The following is a 25,490-nucleotide window of genomic DNA, read 5'->3' on the forward strand; positions in this document are numbered from 1 at the left end:
AGCTGAGAGAGAAATGAAACAGAAAATCAAGACAAACAGAAAGCACAAAGTAGGGTAGCAGAGAAAAGTCCAATCATATTAACAATGAAATAATAATAGAGGGGGCCAGCCCTGTGGCCGAGCTGTGAAGTTCCCACACTCCACTTCGGCAGCCCAGGGTTTCGAGGTTCGGATCCTGGGCCCCGACATGGCACCACTCATTAGGCCACATTGAGGCGGCGTCCCACATACCACAACTAGAAGGACCCACAACTAAGAAAAAATATACAACTATGTACTGGGGGGATTTGGGGAGAAAAAGCAGCAAAAAAAGAAGATTGGCAACAATTGTTAGCTCAGGTGCCAATCTTTAGAAAACAAAAAAAGAAATAATAATAGAAAAACTAGACTTTAAAGCAGAAAGGTAGTCACTACAAAATAAACAGTTCAACTCATTAAGATGATGTAACCATTCTGTATTTGTTTGCATGTCATAAAATTGCCCAAAATACATAAAACAATTGATAAAATTTCTCGAACCAGGATGATAGTGAGGAATTTCAACACTGCTGACTCATTTATTTCATAGGACACACAGAAAAAAATTAGTAAATATGCAGAATAATTGAACAAAATGTTAACAAAGTTAATTTTCAAAACATACATAGAATTGTGTCACAAAATTAGAGAAAACACATTCTTTTCAAGTACATGTGGTACATTTACAAAAATTGACCACTTATTTGGACAATAAACTGAGTCTCAATAAATATTAAAGATTCAGTGTAATATAAACTACATTTTCTGATGAAAATCAAATTAATTTGGAAAAGAGTAACAAAAAGATAATTTTCTAAAAATCTTTATTCATTGAGGAATTTACAAAATGATTCTAAATAATTCATGGATTACAGAAGAAATCATAGTGGAAACTAAACCATAAATACTTAGAACTGAATGATAATGAAAATGCTACAAATCAAAATATGAGACTTGCAGTGAAAGCAGAACTTAGAGGACAATTTAAATGCTAATATAATAAAAAACAGAGCAAAGTTACAAATGAACTAAAAGTCTTTGCTTAAGAAGTGAGGAAAGAAGAGCAGAATAAAAGCAAAGAAGAAAATAGATAAAGTAAGAGCAAAAATTTTTGAAATAGAAAAAAATGAGATAAAGTGTTAGTTCACTAGCAAAAATTATGTAGTAGATAACATCTGGGGAGACGAACCAAGGAAAAGCAAAGACAGAAAATAAGGAAATAAAGCATAAAGAAAAACAGAATTACAGATACACCAGTGATTAAAAAAAGGTAAGAAAATATTAGTGATAAAAAGGTAAGAAACAACTTTGTTCCAATAAATTTAAAAACTTGGATGAAATAAATTTTGAGATAAATGTAACTTACTAAAACTGACTTAAGAAGAAACAGAAAGCGTGAACACCTCTAACAACCACTAAAGAAACTGAAATTGTAATTAAGTCATTCAATTAAAAAAAAATCAGGTTCAGATTGTATTTGAGGATAATTCTACAAAACTCTCAAGACACTGATCATTCCAATTGTATAGAACTCTTACAGAGAACAGGAAAAAGCAGAATAGTCCCTAATTCATTCTATGTGGCCAATATAATCTTGGGATTAATTTCAAATAGAAGAAACGTAAGAATAAAAAATTATAGGTCCATCTCACTCATGAACTCAGAATCAAAAATCTAAACAAAATGTAAACTGAATTGAAATGTATTAAAAAGTTAATATATCAGGGGCTGGCCCCGTGGCCGAGTGGTTAAGTTCCCACGCTCCTGCTGCAGGCTGCCCAGTGTTTCGTTGGTTCGAATCCTGGGCGCAGACATGGCAGTGCTCATCAAGCCACGCTGAGGCAGTGTCCCACATGCCACAACTAGAAGGACCCACAACAAAGAATATACAACTAAGTACCGGGGGGCTTTGGGGAGAAAAAGGAAAAAATTTTTAAAAAATCTAAAAAAAAAAAAATGCTTTAATAAAAAAGAAAAGTTAATACATCTGACTAAGTTGTGTATCCCAGAAATGCAATGACAAAGTATCATTAAAAACGTTAAACATAATAAAAGTGGGAAAAGACCTCAACATTTTCATCTCATTACATGTAGGAAAAGCGTTCAAGCAGCATTTACTGAGGACTTACTCTGCAATAGGAGCATATTTTCCTTTTTATTTTTAAAGTCTAAACATGAAAATATTTTATAACTTTAGAAAATCTAGAAATGGTAAGTACATTTAGTATAGCTATGGAAATAGCAGACATATGACCAAAAGATGGAAAGGAATACACAAAAACAAAAATAGTGCCAAGGTAACAGGATATTCCTTTAATACTATTATCATATTATTTATCCAATAAAAGTGTATTTAAAATATTAAACTTCCAACCTTGTTTTATTTTTAAATTTATCTTAATAGTCAAATCTTAATGATGAATCTTTCTTAGTTCTTATTATACCTTCATGCACAGCTGCTTTTCATGAATACTAATAAAGTGTGGATCATATTTTACAAACATTTATTTATGTGTTTACAAATTTAAAGATAAAATAAGTGAATCTGCCTGTTTATAACTTCTGACATCATTTTCATATTCATATTTAACTTTATCCTTAATTATATTAAGTAGTTAGAAAAGGTGGAATTTTTCCATTTTATAGATGAATAAACTCTGATTTAGAGAGTGAAATAACTTGGTAAAAGTTACAACAGTAGATAATAGCCCAAATTTAAACAATATTCAACAAGTATAATGCCTCTTGTGTGCCAGGCCCTGTGTTAGAGTATAAAGTGGTGATATGGACCTTTTAATTCAATATTAGTTTTCAAATCACCAACCCACCTCCCTAAAAAAATTGTGTGAAGCTAACAAGTTAGAAAAGATCCAGATCCTTGTTGACTTCACCACCTAAGAGCCATACAATGCTGGACAAATCACTATGCTATCAGCTCCTTGATGAATAAACTGTGAAGCTCACAGCACAGTGCCGTCTTACAGTTATATTAAGACGTTCTGCTAAGATGATCTAACTGTAGAACTTTGTAAACTATAAGACACCATACAAATGCAAAGCCTTATTTATTCACTAGAAACCAATCTTTCCCACTAGAATCAGAACCTTAATAAACAGCCAGACAACAGCAGTTAGTTTCGAAATATTCTAAAATACTCAATAAATATACAATCAGCCCAAGAGTAGTTCTAAGAGAGCACCGAGATATTTGTCCTTGAATATTCTAACAGGAAACGACAGACGTGCAGTCATTTCATCTGCTAGCTCATGAGAAGCTCAAATTTTTATTCAATTTCCCATTCCTTCCTCTCATTTTTCCACCTAGACATAGATTCCTAGAGGGATAATAAGATTATTACTAGACTCAATAGCATCTTTCACATCTTTAATTTTGTTTAAAATAAGATAAAGAATACAGATTAAGGTTCTAGTCCTGGCTTCATGTATTCAAGCATTTGGAGCAGCTACCACGTCCAGGCACTGTGCTCGGCTCTGGGGTAAAAAAAATCAAGATACAGCTTCTGCTCTCACCTTGCTGATTTTCTGCATGCCCTTGAGCATTGTACTTAATCTCTTTTAGCCTATATCCTGATTTATAAGATCAGTCTTGGTGTGAAGATTAAATAAGATTATCTATGTTTTGAACATAGCATGGAGCCTAAAATATAGTAAGCAGAAAAACATATTTTAAAATTTTCTTTATCATCTATATCAATTTTTGTCATTTTATCTTAAATAAGAGTATGCAGGGGCTGGCCCAGGGGTGTAGTGGTTAAGTTTGAGTGCTCGCTTCAGCAGCCAAAGGTTTGCAGGTTCAGATCCTCAGCGTGGACCTAGCACTGCCTGTCAAGCCACGCTGTGGTGGCATCCTACATAAAATAGAGGAAGACTGGCACAAATGCAGCTCAGCGACAATCTTCCTCAAGCAAAAAGAGGAAAGACTGGCAACAGATGTTAGCTCAGGGCCAATCTTCCACACAAAATAAATAAATAAATAGAGTGTGCAGTGTAGCTACAGAAATACGGGAATAAGCTTACAAATTGTCATTCTCTAAAACTAAAGTTTAGGGTTATGAGCCAATATTAGGACCTGCTAGGGTAGAACTCTTCAATGGCTTATGTTTCCTGAAAAAAGACTTTATGTAAGTGATAGAAGGAATTGTCTTTCTTCTTGCATTAATGGCAAATGCAACCTAAAGAATGGTCCACATGGCCTAGAGCTAGAAAAAGGAATCAGGCTACAGGAAGTAAGAACTTGCTGGTGTTAACCCAGGATCATCTAGAAAAGTGTACTTACTAGTGGAACAGTAGCTTACTCCAAGTTCTACTACAGAATTAAAAGTTCTACAAGATTATACAACTCCTTTGCTCTGATTCCATTGCTGGAATTAGAAATTAACTTTCTGATTATCAATGTTTTCCAAAGAATCTTGCTACCAACTAACTTGGATATGGACAAAAATATCTTAATGAATGGAAATTATATCCCCCTAACAAAAACGCATCAATTTTCTTAAGTTTTCTTAATAAATTTTTCTTAAGTTTGGTGATCGGGAATCACTCTGCCAGTTGTGGAGCATCTGGGTAAACTCACAAAATTAGATTGCTACACATGCCAAATATTCTAAACTGTCCCCAGAGGGCAGTCACCAAGGGAAAATAAGGGAATATAACTATTTTAGTCTAAACACTTCATTTAACGTATGAGGCAACTGCAACATCAAGGTTGTGACTTCTTAACCTAGTCTACGGCAGAAGAGGCACCGAAATCTGGGTCTCTAATTCAGAAGTTGGTTTTGATTCTTTTACCATCAAATGCAAAGTTAATATCCAAAGGCATGTATTTGTATTTACCATGCTTTAAACAATCTTTTTCCTGTCCTTAAGTCAATACTTTAAAGTACTGTTTGGTCTTTCCATTTCAGAGCAGTAAGTTGCAGAAATGAGGAACAAACTTTCTGAGTAACACAATTTTAATACATGTTGATGTTGGTTAATCGGTTAGGACATTATGTTAACAGGGCCAAAGTCTAGGGTTTAAACTCCAAATAGGCCAGTTAGTTTTTCAAACCAACATTTCTGACAACAGTCGTTGGTTAAAAACTGTTCACTACTCGGGTGGGAAAATCCTAGAAAAGTAAAACATACCGATAGAACAAAGGTGTCTTGTTTGTCACTTTAAAGCTGCTTTTTCTTTGAAAAGTACCTTGTTTGGGGCATTCTTAGAAATGGGTCTTCTAAAAAGCAAACTATTGTTAATTTTATGGCTTTAAGTAGGATATTTCCAATGTCACCTCCTCCATCCGGAAAATCTATGGCACTCTAGTTACTTTAGATATTTATAACTCTGAATTATAAATACACCTATTGTAAATTAGCACCAAAATTATTTTGGACACATAAAAGTAAAGATTTGGTGGGAACACTGGAATTTTAATTTTGTAAACCATCTATTCGAATAATCAATAACAGAACGTGGCGCAAAGACAATTGGGGCCTGGGCTGAGACCTCAAACTTGTCGTTTCCCAAATGCAACGTCATGTACCAGTCCCAAGAGCTAACAACAGGTCTGTCCAGATGCTAAGCCCAGGGACCTCGAAATCTCCATCCTGCGCCTTCCAGGACTCCAGCGCAGTCCGAACTTCATCCTTCAGAGGCGGCGGGGCCTGGCAGAGGCTTTGAAACCGGCCGTACAGCTCCTCCCAGGGCACGGCCTGGGACTCCGCTCCCACCCAGACGCCTCGCTGCAGGTCGTAGTGCAGATGGCGCCCCCAGTCCGCGAGCAGGCCCAGGTAGACCCGGGAGAGCTCGGGGTGGCGGCCTGCCACCCCAGCGACAACGCCGGCGGGGAGGCGGCGGCAAAAGGCAGCCAGGATGTCCGCCTTGCCCAGAAGCCACCGGAGCAGCTCATGGTGCCCCTCTCCGGGCGTGTTGGGGGTGCCTGGCCCCGTCTCCTCCTCTTGGGGCCGCGGGCTGGGCGGCGGCAGCAGCAGCGCGGCCGCCAGCACCTTCAGGAAGTTGTCCTGGGGCCCGCGCTCCCACAGGCCGCTCAGCAGCCCGCCGGGGCCCTCGGCCTGGGCGCCGGCCCGCTCCCGCAGGCGCCCCAGCAGCAGCTCGGCCTGCGTCTTCAGCAGGGCGTCCTCCTGCACGACCGGGCTCTCCTGGTAGCCGTGCAGGCGCAGCACGTGCACCGCCGCCCGGCGGCGGGCCAGGTGGGCCAGCCGGCCTTGCAGCGTCTCCTCGTCGGCGCCCGGCACGCCCGGGCCGGGAAAGACCTGCTGCAACAGGGCGTGCCAGACGGCCTCCCTGAGGGCCCGGTTCTGCAGCAGGCGCAGGGCCAGCACGAGGTCGCAGCGCCCCAGGGCCTGGAAGTTCGTCAGGCCCGGGTCTGGCGCCGGCCCAGACCCGCTGTCCTGCCTCCACTGGCTCTGCAGCCGCCGCTCCAGCGCCGTGCGAATGCGGGCATGGCGGCCGAATCGCCGGTGGACGTGGCGCAGGTAGCGCGCCCACTGCAGGGCCCTGCGCACGGTCGCGGGGTCCCAGGTGCTGACGTGCGGCGTGCGCGAGACGGCCAGCACCTCCGAGAAGCGCGCCAGCTGCTGCAGAAGCGACTCCATGGGGGCGCGCCGGCCTTACTTCCGCCTCCACCTGGGAGACGGCGACTCTCTGCGTGCCGATTGGAGCGTCCGCGAAATGATACGCCTCGCTGCAAGGCTATTGGCCAAAGTTCCTGTCAATCTGGCAGCAGCTTTCATCCGGGTACCTTGACTCCGGGAAATTTAAACTGGGGAAGCGGCTCCAAGGTTCCATTTTCAGCCCCGATATTGGGGAGGCTGTCGGGACAGGAGAAAACAAATGTAGAGCATCCAGGCAGGGTTCCCGGAGCCACGTGCGCGATGCTGCGCTTCACGGAAGTCTCCGTGTTTCCTTTCGTTTTAGAAATAAGCCCTAGTAGAAATTTCCTGAGCTTTGCCCGAGAGAATGTGTGTTGAGGTTTATCAAAATCGGGTAACGCCAGAGACAAGCTGTTACGTTAGCCTATAAGACATGCTGTTACCTATTAGGTGAAGTTTTCAGTTCAGTTTAGTAAAAATGTACTGACCTCCAATTAATGAATGCCAAGCACTGTGTTAAACTCGGGGCCTTCTCATTGTTCTTTCATTATTAGAAGCGAAGCCCCAAAGACATTGAATCAAACAAACAAAAAACTTCGAGATGAATACTTAACGAAAATGTTAAAGGGACTTAAAATTTTATTTCAAAATTGCACAATTTTTTTGTTTTCAAAACAACCTTAGTTGACTCTTATTTCACTCAAATGGCACTTAAGAACATATAACAAAAACCAATGTGTGGCTGGAGATTTCAGGAAGAAAGAGGGGAAAGGAAAAAGGACCCATTTCTGGAAAGTCATCTGGATCATTCACTCTTGTATGCCGTCAACAAATATTTATTTGCTCACTCCTAGGAGTTGCATTGTCCAAAACCCCACGATTTCTAACTTACTGAAGCTGATGACATGGTAACTCATCTAAGCTGAATTTCTTTCCAATCCCAGAGACACTAGTCAAAACTATTCTAACAAATAGGCAGAACTGGTGTTTTGTTTTGCTTTGCTTTAACAAAAAGGGGATGAGAAATTGAAGAGGAGAGTCATTTTTCATTTATTAGAATGAGCATTCCCTCAGCTTTTAAAAAATGAATAAATAAAGCAGTGGTGCTTATGCTGTTAATTCAGTTTTATTATTTGCTATTTATCACTTAGCCCAACTCTTATTTGGTCCTGAAGAGGTTACTTGATTTTACCCTAAGGATACTGTGTACCCTAAAATGCATTGTCTTGGCCACTGGAAACTCTGGGTCACATGAGCACAGCCTTTAACAAATGTACAGCCTTCGCTAACTCATTTATGTATTTATTCTTATTTGAGCACTCATGTCACATAGTGTAAGATTTAGGAATAAATTAAATAAACGTAGTCCTGGTCCTGGTAGAGGAGTTCATTTCCTAATATTTAAGAGAGACATTAAACAAATAACCTCAAATGTGACAGGCTATAATGGAGATAGGCCAGCAAGACTTAGGTGATAGGAAAGGCTTCTTTAAGAAACTGACTTTTGGGGCCGGCCCCGTGGCCGAGTGGTTAAGTTTGCGCGCTCTGCTTAGGTCACCCAGGGTTTCACCAGTTCCTATCCTGGGCATGGATATGGCACTGCTCATCTGGCCATGCTGAGGCGGCGTCCCACATGTCACAACTAGAAGGACCCACAACTAGAATATGCAACTATGTACTGGGGGACTTTGGGGAGAAGAAAAAGGGGGAAAAAAAAAGAAGATTGGCAACAGATGTTAGCTCAGTTGCCAATCTTTAAAAAAAAAAATCTCTTAACGGGAGTCTAGAAATAAAACATTAGAAAAAAAGAAAAGAAACTGACTTTTAGTCTGAAAGCTCAAAGATGAGTGTTGAGAAAAGTTTTCAAGGTCAAGGGAACAGTTAATTTGCAGGTGCCTGAGTTAAGAAAGCCCAATCCATTCAAGGAGGTGAGAGAAGTCAATAAGGTGGCCTTCAGTTCAGGACGGGGTGAGACCTGATGGAAGAATTGTGCGGATTAATTTCTCCAGCTTCATGTCTTTCCACTTAACTATTTAAAATTTTCTTGTAAAATCCTTACTTGAGCATTACAATGTAAAAATTTATACATATTTCACATTAGCCTATTTTCATTAAAGAAACACATTATCTATGAATTTTTCCCCTTTACAAGAAAGAAAATCCAAGACTTTAGATCTTGTCCTGTGTCCATAAATTCAACATCATTTAATGAATATTTATTAAGCTTCTACTATATGTAAAGATTAGGGACTGAAAGATGATTATGACAAGGTCCTTCACTTCAAGAAACCTACGTTCTTGAAGCAGGGATAGGGTGGGGCACAAAAACACTTAAATATACTGCAAATCAGATTGTATGTGTTTTTTTGTGGGGGTTTTTTGCTAAGGAAGATTTGCCCTGAGCTAATATCTGTTGCCAGTCTTCCTCTTTTTGTATGTGAGACACGACCACCGCACCATGGCCACTGACAGAGAAGTGGTGTAGGTCTGTGCCTGGGAACCGAACCCAGGCTGCTGAAGCAGGGTGCACTGAACTTAACCACTAGGCCACCAGGGCTGGCCCAGATTTTATATATTTTAAAACTTGTAAGAAAGATTTTCTGGAAGACTAGCTGTAAACCAACCAGAGAGTTCTAGGAAGGCTTTATAAAGGACTGGTACTTCATTTAGGCCTCAAACTTTTGAGCAATCGATGGAATAAAGGACAATTCAGGTGGGAGAAATAATATGAGGTAAAACATATAAGGACATGAACGTGTATAGTATATACTACAAACACCAGGACCAATCTCCTGCTTCTTGGTTAGCATCCCTAAATTCCAGGGATATGGCAAATTAGCAGAGAGAATGGAAGGCTGAAGGTCAGGAGATTTTGTTAAAATATGTCATTCAAACCATAGGAGTCAAGCAACATAAACAACTAAGGATTAGAAAAAGAGGCTTTCCAGACAGAGAAAGACAAACACTGTATCATTTCACTCATATGTGGAGGATAAACAAACACATGGACAAAGATTAGTGGTCCATGATTAGAACAGATTGGTGGTTACCAGAGGGGAAGGAGGGAAGGGAGTAGGCATGAGGGATGAAGGGGCACATATGTATCATGACTGACAAGTAATGATGTACAGCTGAAATTTCACAATGTTATACACTATTATGACCTCAATGAGAAAAAAAAGAGGCTTTCACAAAGAACCTACCTCATAGAGTCCTGGTGAAGATTAAATGAAATAATAATTGTAAAATGCCATACTTGATATTATGACAGTCTTTTAATATCCATTCTATCATCAACCCCACCCTCTTTGCCTAATAACAATGCCACCCCTCTCTTAATTCAGTAACTAATTTAGGAACACATTCTTAAGCTTATCAATGTACAGCATTTCCTAATGACAGAAATTCGTTCAGAAATGGCCAGGTGAGTCCCTTCCAATCAATTAGGCCTAGATGATTCAGAGAATACTTTTACTGTTCAGAATCAGTGGTGCATGAACACTCGCGAATATGAAGAGATGGTCGTAATAGACTGTGTGTATATACAAGCTGAATATCAGGCAAGCTTCTTTAGCTCTTAGCTGGTTTCTCTCTTCCTCTTTATATTGTGATATGCTTCTATGAAGACCAAGGCTACCACAGCCATCTCCTTCCCGGAGCCAGGAGAATTTCAGAATCACAAAGAATACTTTGGATGAAGATAAGGCTCAAGGTAACCTCGTGTAGGATTATAACCCTACGTATTACCAATTGTTTCTTGTGGGTTTTGGGGTTTTTTGTCTAGTTTCAGTGTTATTTGTTGTTGCTTTCAGCTTAAAGCACCCAAACAATACAAAACCTTTAGAACACTGTGTGGCACATATAAACAATAAACATTGGCTATTGTCGTTGTTGTCAATAATATATAAGCCTGCAAAGCATACATCTTCCCAGGTCTTCTCCAAATTCCTCTCCTCCCAGATATAAAAGGGCAACCACCAGCATCCTTATGGGCAGTAGTGGAGAAAATGTTGTCAAAGAAAGATGCAGCTTCTTGCTGCGCTGTTCACTCCTGGTCCCAAGAGGCTTCTCAGACAGTCTTGTTCAGTGGAGTAAGACTAGAAAAACTGAACTGATTCCATTCTCTAGGTGAGGCCTACATTTTTGGTTATTTTAAGACATGCAATGAACCAGAAATTATAGGACACTATGCAACTGAGAGAGCAATGAAAACAAAGTATTCTGATGTCCCTTTATTCTTCTCTGAACAACATTATATTCACATATTACCACATTAATTTCAGCCCTCTGGGTGTTGAAATAATATTTTTCTACGTGAACAAGCAGACCCGGCTTCCACAGCTTCAAGCGGGGCAGACATGAAGGATTCTCCTTCATCCAGGAATCTGGCTCTTGGAAGGAAAATATTTGGACCTTTTTACAATCACTCTGAGGGTCAATATTATGGGCAGTGATTCCAACTGATCCTGACTCCATTACCTCATCCAAGACAGGGGTAGCAACAATAGAAAGCAAGCTGGCACAACTTTTGAAGAGAGATTTCTCATGAAAACTTTGCGGACATATTTGCCATTTTTTTGGGCAATAATGCGATCTATCTTTCTGAGAAAGGGGAATATAGATCTTGATGGGATTTGCTTCAGTAAAATCGAAGTTTCTTCATTTCACTGGTTTCTGTTACAAAAGGGGAACATTCATTAAATGAATTATAATGGATAGAGGACTTTAGGCAAGTATAGGGGAATTAGGCAAGTAATTAGGTTTCCGGAGCAAATGGCCCTGTCTTACCTACTATAATCCCTGATTAGACCATAGAACCCCATACCAAATCTCAAAAATATTAAATCTGGGAGCTGGTCCGGTGGCATAGTGGTTGGGTTCATTGCTCTCCACTTTGGTGGCTCGGGTTCACAGGTTCGGATCTTGGGCACAGATTTATACCACTTGTCAAGCCATGCTGTGGTGACAACCCACATAGAAAATAGAAGAAAGATTGGTACAGATGTTAGCTCAGGGCCAATCTCCCTCACAAAAAAATAAAAAGTAAAAAAAAAAGTTAAATTTATATAGCAGATAGGATAAAAACACACGTTTACCTTTCCTACCTTTAGAATAGTTTTCAAAAAGCTGACTGACTGTAACTAAGAAAATCTTTCTGCGGGTCCTGAGCATCCCAATCAGTGTACAGCAGACAGGGTTACAATTGTGTGCCCACGATACTGATCTCCTGTGGCCATGGGGCAGCTGCATGTGGTCCAGAGGCTAGAGTCATTACCGAAGTTAAGAGGGGTTTACTTATCCATCCTTTGGTCCTTCTTTACACATGCTCTACCACCTGGACATCTATTCAGTGGCTAGAGTGAGTATGCGTTGCAACCCCTCATGCACAAGGGGCCCGGGAAGTAAGTGGAAGAGTTCCAGATGTCCAAGAACAGGGCACAGACCTAGTGAATTCAGAGGAAGGTAGTGGAGGCAGGACTAAAGGATGGAATCTCCTTGTAGGCCCAGGTCTAGATGATGGCTCCAAACTGTTTTCACAAATTTGAGATACTCCTTTGCATTCGCAGTATATGTGAGTTTACGTGGCCTCAAAGCTAGCAGCAGAAAGACTGCCCTAGCAATGCATGCATATTCTGAAAATCAGGGCTTTGTGAAAACTTTGAAATACTTGATAACTAAAAATTTTCTTTGGATTCAAAATGCATTTGCATCATCATACTTAGGTTTAACATTATATTGCCCTTATAAGAAAAGAAGAGTTTTTCTGTAAATATAACCTCTTTTCTTGTAAATTTTGAATGGCTGTAAGTGATTTCACCTGTTTTATCAACAGCATTGCTAGTCAATGGTGACTCTCAAGCATATGAAGAAAACTTAAAGTAAGTCTTGATCAGGAATTGTGACTGATCACTCAAACATAAAAATTATTTAAAAATCATGGAAGCAAGATTTCCTCTTTTAAAAATTTCAGAGTTTTAACTGTTGTTGAGAAGTAGTTTCATATAAATTTAATATGTAGAATCATCTCTATTTGTCCTATCATACAAAGAAAGTGCAAAAGAAATTTTCTCACCCAGTCTTTCATTCACGCCTCCAAAATCCTCTTCGGAAGACAGCCGTATGCCATAAAGTGAAAAGGTTGGAAGGCACTGCTCTGAAGAGGCGTTCCCACACACTTAGCTAAGGAAAGGGAATGGGGCTGGCCCCGTGGCCGAGTGGTTAAGTTTGCACGCTCCGCTGCAGGTGGCCCAGTGTTTTGTTGGTTCGAATCCTGGGCGCGGACATGGCACTGCTCATCAAACCACGGTGAGATGGCGTCCCACATGCCACAACTAGAAGGACCCACAACGAAGAATATACAACTATGTACCGGGGGGCTTTGGGGAGAAAAAGGAAAAAAATAAAATCTTAAAAGAAAAAGGAAAAGGAACAAAAAGAAGTGCACAATGATTTAAATTAGCCTACCTTAAGTTTCTATAAATACAGTAGATGGGAAGAAGGTTAGGTGGCTAGTTATTCTCCATCTGTACCTCCCATTTCACCCCATCCATGTCTCCCTTCTTCAACCTGCTCTGCAGTCTGGCCTAATCCTCATTGACTGTGTCAGCCTCCTCTCTTTGCCCCCTTGCTTGCTGCTCAATTGACCAACAAGAGACATTAATGAGCAATCAGGAGGAGAGAGATGTAGGGCTTTTCCTCCTCTGCTCTCCGCTGAGGCCTCAGGATTCTGGTTCCTTCCTCCGAAAGTTCTACAAGGCCTCCCTGAGCTTTTGATAGCACCTATTACTCTAGGGACTTCCTGCTGTTGCTAATCCTGGGATGCTTTAACATACTTTATTGATTCCCGAAACCCTGGCCACACCTCTGTAAATATTGCTCTATTAAATTATTTTCAAAATCCCTGTTGACTGTGCCCGTTTCCTGCCAACATCTTGACTGACACAGTTGTTTGAGTTCTCAGGCATTCTTATAATTAACATAAGTCCATGAGTCACATGTTATCAATCAGTGTATGTGTAGGGGATGGTGAGAGTCTAGTGTAGTGACTCCCAAATGCCTGTCATTGCCATCCACTGCCGCCAATCTATGACCAAGTCATCACTGTTGCAATGATATGTGAAGAATATACGGCGGAACAATGGGAAGTGTTTTCACAAATGTAATTCATTTAAGTCAGGGGAAAAAAGCATTTCTTCATAAAGTAATGGTATATTAAATGGTAATTTTGTGTTTTCTTTATTTGGAAAAATTAAAAAGTTTGCCATTATTGTCTTAGAAACCTACTTTAGAACATATGTTTGTGTGTGGGGGGTAATACATGTATAGATATATGTATATATTGGTATCTACATAGATAGATATTAAATCGGTGAAATCCATAATTCTGAAAATCTCCTGTCTAGTGTGGGAAATGGTAGAAGCATTCGTAGACAGACCCTGATTGCGAGGATCTCGGAATACTGTGCTGAAGAATAGGGTCCTCCGTGTTCAACTGGCATTCAGATGCTATTGACCATTTCAGAGCACAAGAATGACATGATCATATCTGTTAGGAAGCGATGTAGAATCCAGCTAGGACGATTAGCTAGAAATGGAGATCCACTAGAAAAATATTGCAACAGTCCAGCTGCACAAAATGACAGTGTCACCAAGGAAGTACCAGAGGAAAGCTTAAGGAGGGGTGAGGAGAAGGGGGGTGCTCCGACTTGAAAATTCTCTCTGAAGAAGAATCAATAGATCTTAATGGAGAGGAGGATCAAAATTACTCCGCTGCTTCTTGTGAAATTGATAGGTGAAATCTCTGCCCTTGGAATGGAAAGCATGGATTGGTGTGGATTTCAACTGATGCCAGTAATTGGGAAAGAGAAAAAACCTCCTGGCAAAACATGGCTAAGTGGGAATTCTTATGAATTTGTAACTTAATAGCAGCCTACTGTCATTCCTCACATCTTTGGGATCCCCTGGATTAGCACGTTAAATTATAGAACAGATAATTAGCGAATACTGTGGTAACTCCAGAAGACATCTTGATTGGGTGAAAGCTGAGTTATTAAAAGCATGGATTGAATTATGCAAAAGGCAGAATTTAAACAAGAATTTTTCCCCTTCCTTAAATAATCTCCAATTCACTTCCCAGAATCTGAGCATTTAACTTGATAGCTCTTGGATTGCTAATAATTGGAAAGTACTTAAATACTTGAATTAATCTCACTGGAAAAAGCTCCTCTGACTTTTATATTTTTTCCACTGCTTGGGCGCCTATTTGGCAAAAAAAACCAAAAAAAACACAACTATGTATAAGGGACAATGATGAAATTCATGTTGACATAAATTAAATATTAAATATATAGTTTTGACACTATATAGCAATACACAGATTATACACCCTCCTCCGTGTATATGTGTGTATTTGTATAGAAATAAATGAGATGAAATTCCTAAGAGGATACTTGAACCAAATAATTGAACTAAATTTATTTTTAAGATTTCATTTTTCTTTTACAATGGTGATTTTTTTCCTAATGTCCAAAACAGAAAGAAAAAAAATATGAACCAGGCTCTCTCTTTACCTTTAAATTAGAAGTTTGACTTCACGGAGGAGAGCTGTGTAATAATGTCTGGATGCCTTTATTTTTATCCCACAGTAATCAGTATATTGCTATATAAGTACCTGCCAGGAAGGGCTTTTTTTTGGTTCAATAACTTTTTAAGTGTCTGTTGTTCCCATTTTCAAGTCTCCAAAACTTTTATGTGAATTCTTTCAGCACATTTTTTTCATTATTTCCCAACCTTATTTTCTTCTGGATGGCTGAAGTTTCCAGACGTATAACCTGAAATGTCCTAAGAGAATTAATATATAAAAAAATAAAGCTAAGGAAATGGAAAGCAAAGAAAAGTATGTGTTTATAGTACATCTATAGACATGTAAACTCGTTTTAAATTTTCCTTAAAAACGTAATAGATGAATCTAATTTTTCTTACTAATATTCTCTCACTGAGTAGCAAATATGGTGGAAAAGGTATCAAGAAACTTTCTTGTTTGTAATAGCTTCCAGACCTAATCTTAGTTCTTAGATTGTACTAGTCTGTTAATATCATTAATGTCAAGGAGCGTTTTCCCCAAAGATTCCTAGCATTTCAAAATAAACTGGCCGAAATAAGTGATTAAAACAAAATTCACAATGTCACAGAGACATTTTATTGGAATGCAAAAATTCTTTCTGGTAATGTTTTTATCAGTTAGCAAATTTTAAGTAGAAAGGGAGGCGTTAAAGGGAATATTCCATCAGATTTGAGGGAAACACTCCATGTAGGGGAGAGAGAGGAGTTTGAAGCAAAAGTGCCATAGTTAATATTTCTTTTCCCTTTATTCTTTTGAGTGGATCTATGAATGTTGTAATTTTCTATCAGTTTACACACTCTTACTTAGATCCAGTGAGGAAGAGCCCCTATTGTCACTTTAGAATATGATGCATCTTCACCTTTCCCCTAGTTGATATAATTTTGGCATTCATCTGTTTTTTGATGTTGGACATAGAGAAGGAGATGTCTACAACTGAGGAACATCTCTGTTACTAGGATGTTGGTGGTACCTGGATCCATTTAAAGACATTTCAGTATTCCAGGACAATTCAGCCTGTCAGAAAATGCCAAGAGCTCAGAGCAAGACAAAATTACTGAGAGAATTGTAGGGTAGAAGGAGGAAATTAGTGATAATAATAAAGGTAAGATGTTTAAAAACATATGTAGTGGATTTAATTTGACTATATAATGAGAAACATTGAGAAAATTTTCAGAGATATTTTCCTAAATAATAATGTTATTGAAATATTACAAAGTTAGGGGTTACAATCAGCGATATAATTTTAAGCAAAGAATGTCAAATTTTATAGCACAAATTTTTGTTAGTAAAAATCGTAACTTTTAAAGTGTGTCACACTAAATAAAGAGGTAAACTGACGCAAGATCAGATTATCAGAGATCGAGTTTACCGGGGAGGAGCAGAGGAATTGCAATCGGCCAACTCACGCTTTACCAAGCTACAGACGAGTCCCTTAAGTCTTTAGCACGGACGGTATTTATGCGCCAGGGGTGCAAAGAGGAGGAAGTCCAGCCAGAGACCAAGCAGTAAGTTCATTGGCTCGAGAGTGGGCAGAGATTTGTGTTGTATGTTCATTGGTCAGAAGATGAGTCTCTCTCTCTTAGGTAAATCAGGCATTTACAGGAAATCAGTCTCTTGGTTCTTAAGTTCCAGTCTTCTGAGGACGGATGCGTGAGATTCTCCATTTCATATCCTCTGGTTCCATTTTAGAGTGAAATCTTTTCACAAGTGTAATGTTCTTAACTTTCTCTAGGTCAAAAACATTTTCTTTTTTTTTGGCTGTAAAAAGCAATATGTGTTTGATTTTATTCATTTAAGTGAGAAAAAACAATTTGGTGTTCTTATCCTCTGCCCAAGCAGGAGAATATCATTTAATATCTGCAGTTCTGTTAATGAGAAATGATTAAGGTGAACACTATGTTCTCTTCTAGCTTTCCAATGTGATGATTTCAATTAGCTTGTTTACAGATTTAGTAAAAGAGAAAAAATAGCTTAATTTAATTTTAACAGGATGACTGAATATCATCTCTACGGTGTGCTTTAGCATCAATTTACCTTTTCTTGCCTAAACTAGCTGCCAAATTTCCCCTTGCTCTTCTCTACTTGTTAGACCCTAAAGCACACTAAATCTAGCACTGAAGCTCTAGCAGTCCGAGTATTTAAATCTATGTGTTCTTGAATTTTGTAATCTCATTAGGTATATGATTGAAGAACATAAACTATGAATATTAATCTGATACCCTGATACCCGGATGATAGGAAATTGGAAGGACTTACGGCCCGACGTTAAAGGAAATAGGCAATTGAAACTGCGGAAAGGAAAATTTGTTCTGAGAAAGGTAAGGTATTTTGGAAAAAGAGTCATAAGACATTTGACTAACTATTTTAAATTGTTTTTGTATGGCATCTCTTTCAGACGGTAATCAGAAGTCAAAAACCTACTTCATACACCATCCCTCGGAAGCGGCTTAGTTAAGCTGTGTTTGCACACTGCCAAGACAGCTTTCTAATTCTAAAATATCCTTCCTCCCTTCTTCTCTCCCTTCTTTCTTTCTTTTTCTTTCTCTTTCTTTCTCTCTTGCTCTCTTTCTTTCTCTCTCTCTCTCTTTCTCTCTTTCTTTCTTTCATTTTTTCTTTCTCTTTGGTCATTTGTTTCTAGATATGGTCAGAATAAGACTCAGCAGCTTTGCAGAATACAAAGCACTCAGAAAAAGAGAGCTAATATTATTTCGTGTAGTATAGGAGCTCAGAAGTAGTCAGCAATATATGCAGGCTTTATATTATGATGTTTCCTAAAAAAATATGCACCTTACCCCTAACTTGACTGAGCTAGTCTCATTTCTATCCCCGAACAGTCTTGTTCTTTTCTTTCTCAACCTCTTTGTGTCTAATGTTTCTTGCACCTGGAATTGTTGTCTTCCCTTCTGCTTCACATGAAATACTTCCTTCTATACTACAAAACCTAAATCAAATCCTACCTCTTTTATGAGTCTTTCCTGATAACTCCAGCTGAAAGTAATCTGTTTCACTTCCAGATTCCTATAACACTTATGACTGGATTGTTAATTGTCATTTATTATTTTCTGCCTTGTACTGCAAGTCAGGTTCTTTTTATGATCCAAATGTTTAGTGACGTGAACCTCGGATCCATCACCAAGCTGGGCATTTTGCTACCACAAGGATTCAGTAGTCCATTGGACAGAGCCCCTCCTCCACAAAAAGGGCAAGAACACACAGGCTAATTACATGTTCAGGGGAATATGTGCATCTTAGCTCCAACTTAACCTTTTTGAATGGGATGACTGTGTCTTAATTGTATCTTTAATGTCCGCAATACTTTCTGCAGTGCCTTCTGGGCTGTAGGAATGCAAGATGATGGAGTGGAAAGAATACACACTTTCTTAGACAGTGAGAGTTCTTTTCATTGACTTTGAACTCCTAAAGGGGAGGGGCTAAGTCTTTGTACCTTTGTTTCTAGCACAATCACTGATACTTAGCTGGTGTTCAGTGTTTGTGGAGCTCAACAACACTTTGGAAGCAGACAGACCTGGGATTAATACCAGTGATGCTTTTAAGTCCACCTCAGGCAAGTGACTTAACTTTGCTGAGTCTGTCCCTTCATCCACAAAGAGGATATTTGTCATAAAGTTGTTATGAGGACTCCATGACATCATGTTTGCAAGGCACCCGGCACAATTACTAGTACATCATCTATGTACAATTGATATTAGAGAGTTATTTTCCTCTTTCTCATTAAGGTGTGCATATATATGAATTGGTACACAGAAGAATGAAAAGAATATTCTAGCTATGAGGACTGGCAATATGAAAAAAATGAGGTGAGCAAGATGCATTTGAGAAATACTATATTCGTTTTTTCAACTAATACGTTTTGAACCCCAACCATGTGCCTCATTATGTCCTAGGGATATACTAATAAAGTAGAGTCTGCATCAGCAAGACCCACTCTAAGAGAGAAGAAAACTTCAAATAGTCAATAGTCATAGTTTGGTTGCAATACTGGGTATGGTTTTTAAACATGGCCCCAGAAATATTCGACCCTCCTCCCTTTGAGAGGATGAACTTGTGACCAACTTGAGCAGTAATGCATAACAGAAGGGATGGCGTGTGACTCCTGAGGCTAGATCCTAAAAGGCCAGGCAGCTCCCACCTGGTTATCTTCGGCTGCGTTCTCTCAGCACATTCCTCTAGCAACACTCCCTCCAGGAATCTGGCCACCATGCTGTGAGAAGGCCAGTTCACATGGGGAAGCCCTCAGTCATCTAAGCCCAGGCACCAGATATGTGAGCAACAAAGCTTGCAGATTATTTCAATCCCAAACTGTTTGAGTTTCCCCACCTGAGACCCCAGGCATTGTGGGACAGAGGTAAGCCGTTCTGCAGTGCCCTGTGTGATATTTCCCATAGAGTTCCTTGGCAAAATCACATGATGATTGGGGCTAGCCCTGTGATCGAGCAGTTGGGTTTGTGCACTCTGCTTTGGCGGCCCAGGGATTCACCAGTTTGGATCCTGGGCACGGACCTAGTACTGCTCATCAAGCCATGCTGAGGCAGCATCTCACATAGCACAACCAGAAGAACCTACAAATAGAATATACAACTATGTATTGGGAGGGCTTTTGGGAGAAGAAGAAGAAGAAGTTGGAGGAGGAGGGGGAGGGGGAGGAAAAAAGAAGATTGGCAACAGATGTTTGCTCAGGGCCAATCTTTAAAAAAAAATCACATGGTGGTGGTTTTACATCACTAGCTCAGGGGTGCTTTGTTACATGGCAATAGGAACTAGAGCATTAGGTGATACTTGGGTGAAATGCTCAGTTCCATAGTTGGCCACTTCAGTCATTGACCAATACAATAATTGGACCACTTAATGGTCCAATAATATTTTTAAACCCTCTAATTGAAATTATTTAAATAATTTTCTTTCTAAGTCGGTGTAAAGTAACTTGCAAAGTAACTCATAGGTCCAAATAATGAGAAATAATTAATAAATAATGTAAAAGTTACCTATTTCTTCCTGATAAAGAAGACATTCCTTCCCAATATGAAGTATTTCCCTGAATCTTTAGTATGAAACTGAAAGGTAGACCATAAAGAGTTATGGTTAACATAGAGCTATACAGCTATTCCTCATGGTTAGAAAATAAACATTTTCATCAGAGAAAAAAATAGATTGTGTGATGCCTACACTGGAATTAGTAACCAAATCCGTTAGAAAATTAACTGAATTGAAACTTGAGTTATACTATTAACAGCCCAAACTTCTTGGTATGGGGTTCAAGACCATCTACAATCTGATCAGAGCCTCCTCCCCACTATTATCCTCTCTCATTTGAACCCCCAGGCTGTGCAGACCACCTCTCATTCCCTGAAGACTGCACACTTTCACACCTCCATTCCTGGGCTCAACTCTCCTACCTTATCCTCTAAGGGTCAAACCCCACCCCAACCCCTCCACCCCCGATTCCCAGAGACGTGCTGATCTTACATCTCTTTGCTCTTCTGTAGAACATCTTTTTGTGTGTATGTGATGATTGTTGCGGAGCTAACATCTGTGCCAATCTTACTCTATTTTATGTGGGATGCCGCCACAGTGTGGCCTAATGAGTAGCCGTGACCCATCCGTGCCCAGGGCTGCCGAAGCGGAGCATGCAAACTTAAAAACTATGGCACTGTTCCAGCCCTTGGGGACCACCTTTTGTGTCTATATTTAGACCTTATTTCATTCTACTTTAGGCTAATTCTTCATATGTCTGTTTCCTTCACCAAGGGGAAATTCTTCAAGGGAAAGGTTGTGTCTAATTCATCTTTGTATTCCCACAGTACTTATCTTAGTTACTTAATAAAGATTTCTTAAATGATAAAAAAATATCGAAAGACTGAGGGAAGTTTGTGATATGGCAAGAAGCATTCCAAAAACATTATCAGAGTCTCCATTTACTCTTTAATTCCAAAATTGGTACAAAGAACTTTAAAAACAAGAACAAAAACAAAAATTAATGTACTTCATTGAAATCATAAACTCCAAATTGTGGAAATTGCCAGTCTGTTTTGGAAAAAATTAATGTCTCTATTCATGAAGACATCTGTATAATTCCCATACATAGTTTGGTTCCACTTTCAAACTCTGTTTCAATGAAAAAAATTAATATATGGCTTGGCAGGCCTCATAAATGCCTTGTCTGCTTGCTCAGCAAAGAAATTAAACCAAACCATAAAATGTAAATCATTCTTTCTTGGTACAGAGCCTAGCTTTATTTCCTTACTTCTGTGTGTCTAGCACAAATATTTAAGGTTAAATATTAAATTTTAATTAGCAAAAAGTGCAATATTTCAGGCTGAGTATATGAGATTTTATAAATTATTTAATAATTCTGAGGAAGAGTGTTAAATAAACATTTTGTCTAAAGTATGTTTTTGTATTTCCTGTGCCTCTTGGATCATACTTTCTTCCTATTATTTCATAGAAATGTTCTTATTTATAAAAATAAAAATATCTTTATGTGGCGTCATATTGTCTGAAGAAAACTGTAGACCAAAGTTATTCATGAGCAAGGAACTAAAAATGTTTCAAAACAATTTGGAATCGCATCAATAAATTCCACAAACTGTAAAACCACAGCATATACCAGTTGTTGACGTCTCTTCGATTCTTGACTTAGATTTTTGGATCTTAAACTTGGCTATATTTTCTGAAACTTGAAGCTTTTCCTAGTCTCCTTATGAGTTGCAACAACATATGTCATTAACGAAGGGAGTTGGGTGACCTCCTCATTATTGTGCTTAATTCCGCACATGATGGACACCAGCCCCAATTAGGGAGATCTGCCTAAGGCACAGAAGGTTGAAAATAGAAATCTGTTGAAACAAAGAGGATTGATGTAAGAAAAAGAAAAACAGGACAGAATTGTGTAAAGGAGAAACTGAATGAATGTAGAGAATGTTCGTAAGTTGGAGAAAAAAAAGAACCATGTATAACCCAAATAAACTGTAAAGAATTACTGGAATAAAAAAGAAAACTTAAGTAAACAGCATTTAGAAGTAAGCCTTATGCTTTGATGAATCCACGACCAAGTGGTAAAGCAATATTAACACATGAAATCATGCCCATACTTTGTTTATGAGCTATATGATGTACGAGCTAGAGAGAATTGCTGATGGCCGAAAGAGTCAAAGGCACTTCAAGTTACAGTGGATCTCAGACGGTTATTGCCTATTACTTCCCACTGCTGGTGTCTGTCATGACGCTCGTGTGTGTGGGTGTTACCTCTAGCACTTACATGCTTTATACCCTGGGCTAGACATTTTCATTTTTCCTCTAATAAACTTTTAATATTTTCTTACTCATATCTTTTCTTTAGTTTTTACTTTTACAATGTTTTTTGAGACGACTTACAGAAATTCATGAGCACAGGGATGTAGATCACTGTATTTCTATAGAGAGGAGAGAGTGAGAAGGAACGTTTTGAGCGAGAAGGACAAGGGAGCAGGAAGAATCTGGTAGTCTTATAAGAGGAGGGGAATTCTAGAAGTGTGAATAAGGCGAAGAAGGGAAATCGTCTGGATAAAAACTGAGTTCTCCATCCCTTACTTCCTGTTTTATAAAATGTAAAGGTCTTTTTCATGGCAGGACACATCAAAACATACTGACGCTGTGCAGATGAAAGTCAGAACTCTTTGTTATAGCTCCAAAGGAGAGAAGCTGCCAGGCAGAGCCTCACAGGGTTGCACTGAGGGTAACAGCGAGCCAGTGCTGAAGGGGGCAGTTTCCATATGGAAAGCTGGGGGGGTTAGTTAGGTTTCCAGAGATCTCTATGGACTGGCTAATTTGAATAATTTAGTGGGCCCCCAGGGCATAGGGACTGTCCCTGATTGTCTGGTACTTGGCCCCAGGGAGATTAGGGCGAGTGTGGGTGCATAGTGGCTCAGAGTGAGAGCCCAGTGAGGGAAGTGGGGGGATGTGGACTTAGCTGGCTACTTTGGAAGGGGAACTGACCAGACTCTACCCAGGGCCTCAAAACTGGGTCAAGACAATGTAAAAACAACCAATCAAACCCCACACCCCACTATGTTACACTTTCCTGGACTAAAACAAAGAAGAAAAGAAGAAAACATATATAGAGAGAGAACGGAATAAACTCTAAATGTAAACAAGGCGATGGCAAAGAACAGAGAAAGCAGTAGGGAAGGGAAAAACAGTAGGTTACCTCTTGAACAGGAGGCTCTTTTGTTTTCCTAACCTGCAGGGTCGTGACCACTCGATGTCCTCACGCTGTCTCCGCGGGGCTTCTGTTGTCAAATGGGGCGGCCCAGTGATGTGAGCATCAAATCTTGGCCCAGAACCATACGTTCATTACTCCTAATATATTTTATTAGTGATGTGGGCTCGGTGAGTCAAGGAGTTGAAAGAAAGATTTCTTGGACTCTCAAGGTCTGGCAGTAGTGCTTTTTTATTCAGAGAATAGCATGCAGTAGCGTGGGGATAGGACCCATGGGCAGTAAGAGCTGCAATGTGTTGAGGGTTAGAGCTAAATTTGTAAGGCATAGGTATGTGAGTTATTTCTTTACAAGACAAAGGAAAGATCATGAAAAAAATCCTTAAAATGGTATCAGTGCAGGTGGGGTCTGGTTATTAGGTGGTCCTATAACTTTAGCTAAGAATCAGACCGGATTAAGTCAGGACAACCTATGCTTCCCAGAGGATGATATAGATCAGTGTGTAGGGCAGGTCACCTTGGGCTTCTCTCCATGGGGCAGCCTGGATCCTCATCATTAGGATTCAGATTCACTTCACAATTTGGTAGTGGACTCCGTCTCCCTCACAGTTACACAACAACTGGTAGCTAAACGATTAAAAATGAAAATTATTTCTACTTTTATTCAACAATTCTCCAATATTTGATGTGAGAGACTTTAAACAATCTGGCTGTGTTTGTGAGAAAAGGAGGAATGGAGACAACTGAATACTTGTATATACACATAAGATTTGCTTTTAAAAGACTCAGTTATCTTTGATTCACCATCTTTCTGGGCTCCACTGACCCCACAATAACTTTCCTTGGATTTGAAATAGTCATCTCAAACTTGTCCAAAACTAGAAACCTAATTTCCTCTCTTCTTGAAATGAGATCAGGCAAAACAAACCCAACAACTTCTTCCCAAAGTCTTTCCCATTTCAGTAAATGGCAGCATAGCTTCTGTAGTTGCTTCCACAAAAAACCTTGGGGTCCTCCTTGTCTGTCGCTCGTACTGCATAACCATCCATCAGTGACAAAACTGAAATCATAATTTAAAATAAAAACCATAGTGAAACACATCACGGATGATGAAGTATCATAGAGTAGGATTCAACATTCTCATAGTTCATTGGCCTCATTATAAAATAAATATACTGGGGTGACAGAGTGTGAAGAACAGAGAATAACCCTTCAAATGATATCCAGGATGGAATTACTTGCCGTGACTCCCTGGCCGTCACTCTCCTCCACGTCGCTACACCTCTCTGCTGGATTGTCACAGTAGCCCTGGGGAAGAGCTGTTTCCCTACGCTCACCCATGTCCTCCTGCAGTCTATTCTCCACCCAGGAGTCAGAGTTGCAGCTTTAAACTATAAATCTGATCATGTCACCCCTCTGCTCAAACTCTGAGAGTAAAGCAAAGTGCTTACAGAGACTTACAAGGCCCACTGGGATCTGGACACCCCCAGCTCTCTGACTTTCTCTCTTTCCCCTTCTTCACGTATCTCTGCCATAGGAGCCTCTTTGAATCCTTGAACATATGATTTGTGGCATTCCCCTGCCTCAGTGACCTTGCAGTGGCTGTTCTTTTGTCTGAAATAGTCTTTAGGAATCTGCATAGAGCACATTCTTCCTTTGGATCTCTGCTCAGATGTCACCTTATGGGTGAGGCTTTCTGTGATCACAAACAACCTCCACCATCTCTAGCAGTTTCTAGCCCCTTTACCCTCATTTCATTTTTCTGCAGAACACTCTTATTATCACCTGATATGTTACATATACATTTTGTTGGCTTATTTGTTTAATTTCTGTCTCACTTCGGTAAAATATAAGTTCTACGAAGTTAGGGACTTCGTCTGCCTTGGAAAGAACAAAGCATGCCTCATTTTAATAATTTATTGCTAGCAGAATAAACAGTACTTTAGAAAAAACAAAGGAGCAGAATAAATGGTATTTTAAAGGGAAAGATGTTTCTAGGGAAAAGATCTTAATTTTCTATTC

General features: G+C 39.5%; 1 protein-coding gene across 1 annotated transcript; it reads right to left on the reverse strand.

The window, feature by feature from the left end:
• Positions 1-434: 434 nt before the first annotated feature.
• FANCF (FA complementation group F) lies at positions 435-6,894 on the reverse strand. The gene has a single exon (XM_070624521.1). The coding sequence runs from the start codon at positions 6,634-6,636 to the stop codon at positions 5,557-5,559; it is 1,080 nt and encodes a 359-aa protein (XP_070480622.1). The 5' UTR covers positions 6,637-6,894; the 3' UTR covers positions 435-5,556.
• Between the last annotated feature and the right edge of the window lie 18,596 nt (positions 6,895-25,490).

Source organism: Equus przewalskii, chromosome 6 (assembly GCF_037783145.1).
Source record: "Equus przewalskii isolate Varuska chromosome 6, EquPr2, whole genome shotgun sequence".
Lineage (NCBI taxonomy): Eukaryota > Metazoa > Chordata > Mammalia > Perissodactyla > Equidae > Equus > Equus przewalskii.

What these genes read in the sequence shown, in the direction of transcription:
- FANCF (XM_070624521.1), bottom strand. Translation starts at nt 6,636, where the DNA reads ATGGAGTCGCTTCTGCAGCAGCTGGCGCGCTTCTCGGAGGTGCTGGCC.